The following is a 9,542-nucleotide window of genomic DNA, read 5'->3' on the forward strand; positions in this document are numbered from 1 at the left end:
GCTGGAGGAGATTAGGGGAGAGGAGATATTATTTAAAGGGTGAGTATGTGACACCCGCAGGGCAGATAGTGGCCCTGGACTGGGAACAACTTTTCCCAGATACCCTCCAGAACCCTCGTATTAATGGACACATAGGGGTTATCCCTTGCTTTGTGTGTGGGCTTACTAATAGATTACATGGAGAAAATTGGCATTCGGCATGGATTCTGCTGAAATGTAAATCTTGCAACAGAAAGTGGTATTGTTTATCTGAAAGATGGAAACCTGAGTGTCCCAAGTATCTCCCGGAGCCCCCAAGGTTTTATGACCAGGAAAGGGCCCAACCAGAAGCTGAGATAGTGAGATTTGTAAGTGGAAAAAAATGAATCCCAGAGATTTGGGATGTTTGGAAAGAGGATTGGGAAGAGATTGTAAAAAAAGCTATAAAGAAGTTCAAATCAGGTTAAAGTAAAACATAACAATTGATAGGAGGCTATTCAGAAAATGGGTAATACCCAGGATAAAACTATTTTAATGAGAAGTCCTCTTGCTTGCACACTGGAAAGATATTGCTGGAGCTGGAGGGACACAGAATAAGAAAACCCTCACTAAGTGTCATAACAAGTGGTGGCCATTATAGAAACTCGAGGACGGGGCCAAGTGGCCCCTGCATGGGTCAATAGATTACAATACCATCCTGCAATTACTGTTGTTTATAAGGAGAGAGGGAAAATGGGATGAGGTATCATACGTTCTTCACCCTCCGGAATAATCCAGAGTGGCAAAGGGACTGTGAAATAGTGCTGCCACAGGACCCTATAGTACTCGCCCTTGAGCAAGAAAATAACAAGGAGCTTAGAGGTAAACTGAGGCAGTGTTGCTCTGTGGAGAGAGTGTTCTTACAGGAGAATGAATATTTGGTACATGAGCTCTGAATAACTCCAAGGGATACAGCAAGGCCATGGGAGGCCCGAGGAAGCTTAAGCAAGCAAGATAAGAAGAAGCTGGAATTCACTGAGTTATAAGAACTGTGGACTGTTGGCAAGCTTTCGAGGTCAAGTTCTCAAACCTATGCTCAACCAATTATATGTTAGTCACTAAGGGTCTTCAGGACAAGTATCCAATCATGATATGCCAAATTGCTGTAGGTGTGTGTAAGCAATAGTATATAAGGAGTTAATGTTTTGCAATAAATGGCTTTTTGTCTGATCACATTGATCTCTGACTGAGTCCGTTCCGCTGCAAATGGCGCCCGAACAGGGACCCTCTATAAGTTCACATTGAAACGGAAGAGGGTGTGAATCGCTGGGCCGTGAAGAAATCGGCTGGAATCGATCTGGCTGGACCAAGATCGGGAGGCAGAAGCCTCGGAGGAGGGAATCCTCGGATCGGAGCCTTGTGAGCCTGGAAGACACTGCACAGTGCAAATAAGGTGAGCAGCCGGATGGTTGGAAGGGAGCTTAAGGATGGGAAAACAGTTAAGTAAAGAAGAAGAAGTAATACTTAAGCTTTTCCAACATATCCTCTCTGTGGGAGGAACAGACTATGATGAAGCTATGCTAAAAAGATTGTTGCTCTGGAGTAAGAAGGAGTTAATTGTGGGAGTCGGCGAAGCTTTTAATCTCGAGACTTGGGAAAAAATTACTAAGGAAGAAGCCTCTGATTTATGGATGTTTTCAGTCCTTCTTAAGGTGAAGGGAGCAACATTTAAAGAGACAGACTTAAAGTTAATGGTGAAATGGTCGAAGACACGTTACCCAGATATTGATGAGTCTACCGGATTTGAGATATCCTTGTGGAATGGGGCAGGAGTTAAGCTGTGGAATGCAGCCACAAAAGGCAATGATGCTGTGAAAAGTTTGTTAGTCATTTGGAGAACTGTTTTAGAGATGTTAAAGTCAAAAAATGAGATCATGGAGACCAGCGCCCACCCCCCACCCCCCCCCACCCTCCCCCCTCGAACCTCCGCTGGTTGCCGCCATGGCTGTGAAGACTGAGGACGGGGATGAAGATGATCCTTTCGACTCAGGCCCTGTTGACCCCGAGAAGGAGCCTGTGCACGTTCATCAGTTTGCTGTTGCTGCTCCTGAGATTCTGACGCCTGATAATGCCGATGCTGACCTGGATGGTGCTTTTGACCTGGAGCCTATTCATCCAGAAAAGAAACCTGATTTATATCCCCCAGATCCTCATGATAAATGGGCAGCTGTAAAGGGAGAAGCGAGACGGGTGCGGAAGGCAGGTGTATAGCATGTTTTCCCATGGTGTGTGTGCTGGATGAAGACCAGTGGTGAGAATGTCTCTCGTATGCTCTTATCAGGGGTATCGGGCAGACTGTAGCAGGCCGTGGACTTGGGACCCCATATACAATTCCTTTGATACAGTCTCTCTGTGATACTTATGTACTAGAAGTTGGTAAATATAAGTATGTCCATGTTTCTATCTGCCCTTGGAGACCTTTATAGATATTGCTGGCAACTTCTTCCAACATAGGCTGGCCACCTGTGTTGGAATGAGTGTGCATTTTGGTCAGTATAAAAGCCCAAGCCTCATGTGATGTGAGGGAGGCAGAGCCTCTGCGGGGACGCCTGCTAAGGTTGAGCTGCCACCTGGCACTGCGATGATGCTTCTTGGAGATGGTTTCCTGATAGTCTTCACAAGGTCCTTGTGCCACGTTCTGCATGTGGGACTGTGTAGAGGGAGCAATGATTGTCTGGATTTTGTGTTTCAAATATTGTAGTTGTGTGCAGTGTGCTTGTGGGATCCCATATGTGTGTGTGTATGTGTGTGATGAGAGCAGACGGTGTTCTGTGTGTTTTTTGTTGTTGGGTTCATGTACAAATTTTTAATGGGTAGCAGTTTAACATTTCAGGCAAGAAAGAGTTAATGCAAAAGTGCAGTAGGTTTTTATGGTTGCTGCTGCTGAAAAGGCAGGCAGCTGTAGCAGCTGTGGCTGCTGCTGAGCAGGCAGGCATTTATAGCAGCTGTTGAATAGGCTGGCGTTTGTAGCCACGTAAAGCAGGGTGAGCGACTCTGGAAAAAAATAAAAAAAAGGAGTGGAGAAGCTCATTCGAACTTCTGGGATCAGTTGATGGGCTGAACCTGCCTGCTCCCCATAGGGACACCTATTGGGTAAGAATTTTATGCATGCTAAATAATTAACTCACTCTAGCTGTTATTAGTGACTAGTTTTGTTGTGTATTGCTTCAAGCTTGTTTTCCAGCCAGTGTACTATCAACAGCACGTAAGGGATTTGATTCAGTGATGCTGTCAGCGTGGGTTCCTGAATAGGTTGGTCGAATCACCCTCCGATACAGTGGGCTGTTCAGTACGGTCCCCACAATGGGATGCAGACAGACTGGTCGGACACAAGGGTCTCGTCTTTCTTGGGACACTGACAGGCTGATCAAATATAAAGGGTTCAAGGAAACCCCCCTTATAATGTTACAATGTGGTCTGAGCCATAGGAGTTAGGAAGTATTGCTTTTGATTCTGAATGTGTGACAGAAAGAAAAAAAAAGTGTAATGATGGAGCAAACTCCTTGACTGTTAACACTGTGCAGTCTATTTCTGCAGCTGCTTCACATTCCGTTTGCATCAGAATGCTTCTGCTTTAAGGAATCACTTTAACCTATCTATTTCTCAAGAACTGATAACCCGGAGGAAGGGGTATATTTGTGTCCTCCTACCTACAGGTTCATGGCAGCTGCCTGCAAAGTTTGTCAAGACTTGCCATGAGCTGGACAGATGAGTGGAAGAACTCGATGCATCAGCTACAGGAGCTGACCGTGAAAATCCCAAGCAAAATGAGATAGAGGAAGAGAAAAACAAATGATTGCAAAACATCACCTGGGGGCAACTGAAAAGTAACAGCTTGAATATGTGTGCTTGTAAAGTAGCTATTATTAGAGGTTGTGATTTTGTGTATAAAATCAGCTGTATTTACTAGCCAGGTGCTAATAAGAAACTATACCTTGTATTGTATGGATTTGTCACTTGTAAAAAGAGATGTTAAGAGCATGCAGATTTGCAGTAGCTGCTAGAAAATGCTAAGGCAAAAGCTAGAAAGATTCTAATACGATAGTAGTGTTATAAAGCAGGTAATGGAATAAATTAAGAGGGTGGGAGAACTCCACTGGTAAGAAGTTTCTTTGGTTAGTCCCTCACTGTCATCAGCATCTTCAACATCCTGCTGCACTCTGTGATAGTTATTCTGCTAATGTAAATCTGTGTGCGCTTTGCTGTAGTAGTGACTTGTTACTGGGTGAAGCAGGTGAAACACTGCATTGACAACAAGGTGCAAGGACTGAGATTGACCAAGTGCCTGCTACCACAGTCAAAGGCAAGACTGGGTTGGCCTCTGTGTTTGCCACCAAGACGAACCTTTAGCTCCGCTGTTGGCTGCAACCCACCAGGCGTAGAGTGGTGGAGACACATGCCATGCCAGACCTTGATGTGAGGGATGGCCTCCGCTGTTATCAGAGAGCTATCCAGGAGAAAAAGGGCAGGCCCAGCAGCCTGTGTTTGGTATATGTAGGAGATATGATCTAATCCAAATCCTCTGCTCAAGTAGGGTCATCTAAAGCAGGTAATGAAAGTAGATAAAAAAAGGGGGAAATGCCAGGATTTTCTCCACAGAAAGCAAAAAGTGCAATTTGTACTAAATTCTTTAAATTTGTCTAGTTTTGATTCTCTTTCTGCAATACAGCGATTGCGACGTCTGACCAAATCACTGGTTCTATATAAAGACCTACAATGATAACGAGTGAAAAGGACCAGTGCCATTGCTGACATGGGGTCAAGAATACGGCTGTGTACAGCTATCGACAGGACCATACTGACTGCCAGAGAAACGTATAAAGCCCCAGAACACAACAACATAAAGAAACATCAATGACAGAAATCTTTGTAATATCTGTTCTATTATGTGTGACCATGGGTAATGGCCAAGTATCCTGGGCACATTTGTTAAATCCCAAATATTCCAACCTGTTACATGGTGTGTAGGATTCACTGGTATGCCACATGTTATAAAGGTTCAAGTGACTTCAAATCAGACTAATCTTACTGAAATAATGCTGCCTAGAGTAGGGGTGGTTATGTTACACAAGTCAAGCAGTGATAGAGCAGTCACGCCAAATTGTAAAAACTTTTAGTAAAACTAAAAAGGGGGAGATGTGGAGAGAGTGTTCTCACAGGAGAATGGATATTTGGTACATGAGCTCTGAATAACTCCGAGGGATACAGCAAGGATGTGAGAGGCCCGAGGAAGCCTAAGCAAGCAAGATAAGAAGAAGCTGTAATTCACTGAGTTATGAGAACTGTGGACTGTTGGCAAGCGTTCAAGGTCAAGTTCTCACACCTGTGCTTAACCAATTATATGTTAGTCACTAAGGGTCTTCAGGACAAGTATCCAATCATGATATGCCAAATTGCTGTAGGTGTGTGTAAGCAATAGTATATAAGGAGTTAATGCTTTGCAATAAATGGCTTTTTGTCTGATCATATTGATCTCTGACTGAGTCCACTCCGCGGCACTCCCAGATCCTGGGTTTCAAGGCAATGCCAGCAATTGCAGGATCTGGCAGCATTCCCTGTCCCTGTAGGCATCCGCTTGTGTCCATGAAGGCACACACACCGGTCTGTGCAAAGTGATTGGAGCTTGTGGGTAGGGCAGCTAAAACTGGGTCCCGCTCCATCCTGGCTTGGAGGCAATGATACGGGACAAGAAGGTGGCAGTTTTTAGATGTGGTTCAGCCTGAGGCCCCTCTTAAGGCACACCATTAGTGTGGGAGTTACCTGCTGCTCTGCACGTACCTGGAGGAGGTGAGGTCCTGCTTGGAGAGTGCCCTGCAGCAGGCACTGGCTGACTCCTGTCCTAGTGAAGGGAAATATGTGAGGGCTGTGGGAATAAAACCACCACCAGCTCTTTTGCCTGCTCCCACTGTGACAGGATGGCCACGAACGCCCCTCCCTGAAGCACAAACAGGGCAGTGTTTGGAGCTGCTCTACCCCCTGCTGAGGCCTACTCAGGTGAGGCCAAAGTAAACATCTCCTCTGCAGCAAGCACCTCTCCCGGGCTGGGAAGGCGCTGATCTAAGCACAAACACACACACACAGAGAAAATGCCTCTTACCCCTGCAAATCACCCCTCCCCCATCCCATTTTGTTCCCAGTCCTGTTGCTGCATGCTAGCTCCGGGATGGAGGGGATGGTGAGGGGATTATCAGTGCACCAGATGGGTGTCCCTGGATAGTTGCTACTCAGCCACTGCTCAACCGTGACTTATCCTTTTCTTCCTCCACTTCCTGAGGGTGCCAGCAGGCTCGGGGAGCAGAGCAAGATTGAGCTGTGACCAGGCAGCAGCTGCAGGTGAAAGGTAACCCGTGCTTGTAGCATCACGCCCACGTTCCCCAACATGGATGCTGGAGCCTGGTTTGGCCAGGAAAGCAAGTGCCTCGCTGGGCTGGGACAGGGAGTGGGGCTTGCACCATGGTCTGGGGTTACTCACTAAGCAGTGAGGACAGACACAGACAAAGACACACACAGAGTTCCCGGCCACATCCCACCAACTGGCTGTGCCCTTCTTGACGGCCGCTTAAGGATGGCATGTTAGGGCTGCAAAGGAGGTCTGCCGGGAGAGCCCTTTTACCACGGTGCGAGGGCACAGCTGCTGCTGGGACCACGGCAGGGCCTCACAGCCCAAACCAGGGAGGAGGAGCATCCTGCAGGTGCCCACCCCGCTGTTTGCGGTGAAGGAGGGGGACACAGGCAGGAGCGAGGCAGCCGCAGGAGCTCCTCCAGGCAGAATCCTGCGTGCAGGGTGAGGGCTGTGGCATTCAGGATGGCCAGATCCTGGCACGAACCTGGGATCTCCACAGAACCCCCCAAAGCTGGCTGCAGGGCTTGCCTGGCGAGGGGAGTGCAGCCGCGGGGTGCCTGACAGTGCCCAGCGCTGCTACTCCCTCCTCATCCCTCCTGCTCCCACCAGGTCCTCCCTGCCCCGGGCCCCGTCCGCAGCCCCTCACGGCGCCGTCTGCTGAGGCCTCCCGCCGGCTGGTGGCGGCCCAGAGCGCCCGGCATCCCTTGCGCCACGGCCGGAGTGAGGCGGAGGCGGTGGGACCGCGCCTGGGCCTGGGCCGGGGCCGGGGCCGGGGCCGGGGCCGGGGCCGGAGCCGGAGCCGGAGCCAAAGCCAAAGGCAGAGCCGGGGCAGGGGCAGAGAGTGCGTGTGTAGCGGCGGAGCCCCTCACATCCACCCTCCCCGCCCGCCTCGGGGAGATGGAGGCGGTTGCCGGGCGGCGGTGGCAGAAGGTGCTGTACGAGCGGCAGCCCTTCCCGGATAACTACGTGGACCAGCGCTTCCTGGAGGAGCTGCAGAAGAACGTGCATGCCCGCCAGTACCGGTACCAGGCCGTCGTCTTCCAGTCGGGAGTGGTGGCGCAGCAGCTGTGCAGCGTCTGCGTCTTTGTCGTCACCTGGTGGTACATGGACGCTGGGATGCTGAGCCCGCAGGGGCTTTTCGGGGCGGCCCTGGTCTCCTCCCTGCTCGGCTATGTTCTCTTTGATGCCGTGGACGGCGGGGCTGGGCGGTGGGAAAGCGGGAGGACACGGTGGGCTGACCTCAAGAGCACACTGGTGTTCACTGCTTTCACCTATGGCTTCTCTCCGGTGCTGAAGACGCTTACTGAATCCATCAGCACTGACACTATCTATGCCATGTCAGCTCTCATGCTCCTTGGTCACCTCATCTTCTTTGACTATGGTGCCAATGCTGCCATTGTCTCCAGTACACTGTCCCTCAACATGGCCATCTTTGCCTCCGTGTGCCTGGCCTCCCGTCTGCCACGCTCCCTCCATGCCTTTGTCATGGTCACCTTTGCCATGCAGATCTTTGCCCTCTGGCCCATGCTGCAGAAGAAGCTGAAAGCTCTGACGCCTCGATGCTATGTGGGGGTGACGGTGCTCTTTGCGCTGGCAGCACTGGCGGGGCTGGCCACCATCTCCACTGTGGGTGCTGTGCTCTTCACCTCACTGCTGCTGGCCATCTGCGGCCTCTGCCCTTACTGTCTCATCCGCCTTCAGCTACTCAAGGACAACATCCATGGGCCGTGGGACGAGGCTGAAATCAAGGAGGACCTTTCCAGGTTCCTTATGTAGGTCCTGAGGGGACCCTCTGCTGTGGGCAGTGTAAAGGTCCTTGCTGGGGGACAGCCGTGGGGGGGAAAGATACCTGTCCCAATAAAGCCTCTTGCCCAACGAGGACCATGTTTGTGTTAACCTCAGCATCTGTTTCCAGACCTGACCTGCTTGGTTTTGGCAAAGGAAGTAGTTGAACCTCACAGAGTGGGCAGCCCATACAGGAGCTCAGAGACAGGTAAGTGAGGCAAGGTGTGCTCCAGCCATGCAGACCCATACTTGCCCTTGGGAGTGGGGGTAGAGGGGGTGTGGGCATCCACTGAGCAGACATGCCACTTAGAAACATTCATCTGACCCAGATGCGCCCCACAGAATGGCCATGAAAGTCCTCAGCCCCAGGAACCTTGATCTATGTGATGGGGACTGGCAGTGCTTCCCCAGGAGGGCTGAAGGAGAAGGGAATTGGGTAAAGATTGCTGTGGGCAGAGCAGAGGTACAGGGTGGTGAGTGCTGCTGGACCTGCAGGCCTGAGTGCGTTGGGTGAGTGCTGATGCCAGAATAACCTCACAACACTGCCAGACACCACATTAACCTAAATCCTTTAGAAGAGGGAGGTGTGATAGGGCAGGATGTCTTCCTGCCCTTTCTAACTCCCTTTCAGAGCTGGATCTCACCTTGCTCCAGAGCCAGACCCCGAGCCAAAGGGATGGAGCTCAGTGCACGCCCCTGCGACTGCACCCACCGGCTGGATGCCAGGCTGCTTAGGACATTGACATGACCCATTGCGGTCCGGTCCAGCACCGTCTGTTCAGCACCACACACACCGCAACAGAGGGCGCTCCAGGCAAACAAGTCTCGCTGGAGCTGCAGAGGCCAGACCAGCCTCCTTGGAACTTCCCTTTCCCTGCTCCCATCAGGGACAGTCCCTTGGCTGCTTGGCCCAAGTCCATCTGCAGCCAGCACCACGAGCGGGATAGTGCACACACTTGCCCCAGCCCCACCACGGAAGGACGCATTTGGCATTACCCGGGTTTCTGTGAAACCTCTCTTGGAGAAGTACAGCTCTGATTTACCCCAGCCCTCAGCGCTGGTGTCTCACGTCAGCCAGCAGCGCTCCTTGGGCTTTCTCGGAAATGAGCAGTCCCCGGCGGAGTCCCCAACACCTCCAGTGCTTTGTTACAGCTCCTGCCAAGTGTTAAATGTTGCCGTTGTCGTTATGGTGATGACTACATCTCACTTTGGTTTTAATTAAAACCTGTGGAAGTTTAGAGCCCGTGTTCCAGTCTCGCAGGGAGCGCAGAGCAGCCAGGTGCTCACAGTCCAAATAACATGTGCTAGTTCTGTGGAAAGAAAACTGTTTTCACAAGGTTTCACAGGAAGCTGCTCAGTGACTGGGGTGTCCATCTTGCACTAATGCCACTGTAAC

The 9,542-nt window shown here is 50.6% G+C and overlaps 1 protein-coding gene across 6 annotated transcripts; it reads left to right on the forward strand.

Moving 5' to 3' along the window:
• The first annotated feature begins 7,072 nt into the window (after nucleotides 1-7,072).
• Nucleotides 7,073-9,542, forward strand: PIGC (phosphatidylinositol glycan anchor biosynthesis class C). Of its 6 annotated transcripts, none has more exons than XR_004080304.2 (3): nucleotides 7,073-8,133; nucleotides 8,277-8,656; nucleotides 8,801-9,541. XR_004080304.2 is itself a non-coding variant. In XM_031047278.2 (3 exons), the coding sequence occupies exons 1-2, from the start codon at nucleotides 7,259-7,261 to the stop codon at nucleotides 8,311-8,313; spliced, it is 912 nt and encodes a 303-aa protein (XP_030903138.1). In that variant the 5' UTR covers nucleotides 7,073-7,258; the 3' UTR covers nucleotides 8,314-8,354; nucleotides 8,476-9,541. The 6 variants fall into 6 exon arrangements, 5 of the variants coding, with proteins under 5 accessions (XP_030903138.1, XP_030903139.1, XP_030903140.1 ...); XM_031047278.2 differs by having other exon boundaries at nucleotides 8,277-8,354; nucleotides 8,476-9,541; XM_031047279.2 differs by having other exon boundaries at nucleotides 8,277-8,354; nucleotides 8,489-9,541.

Source organism: Melopsittacus undulatus, chromosome 6 (genome assembly GCF_012275295.1).
Source record: "Melopsittacus undulatus isolate bMelUnd1 chromosome 6, bMelUnd1.mat.Z, whole genome shotgun sequence".
Classification (NCBI taxonomy): domain Eukaryota; kingdom Metazoa; phylum Chordata; class Aves; order Psittaciformes; family Psittaculidae; genus Melopsittacus; species Melopsittacus undulatus.

Coding starts and splice junctions, on each gene's coding strand:
- PIGC (XM_005147086.3), top strand. CDS start 7,259: ATGGAGGCGGTTGCCGGGCGGCGGTGGCAGAAGGTGCTGTACGAGCGG. Junction 8,134..8,276: donor GACCTTTCCAGGTTCCTTAT/GTAGGTCCTGAG, acceptor ATCTGTTTCCAG/ACCTGACCTGCTTGGTTTTG.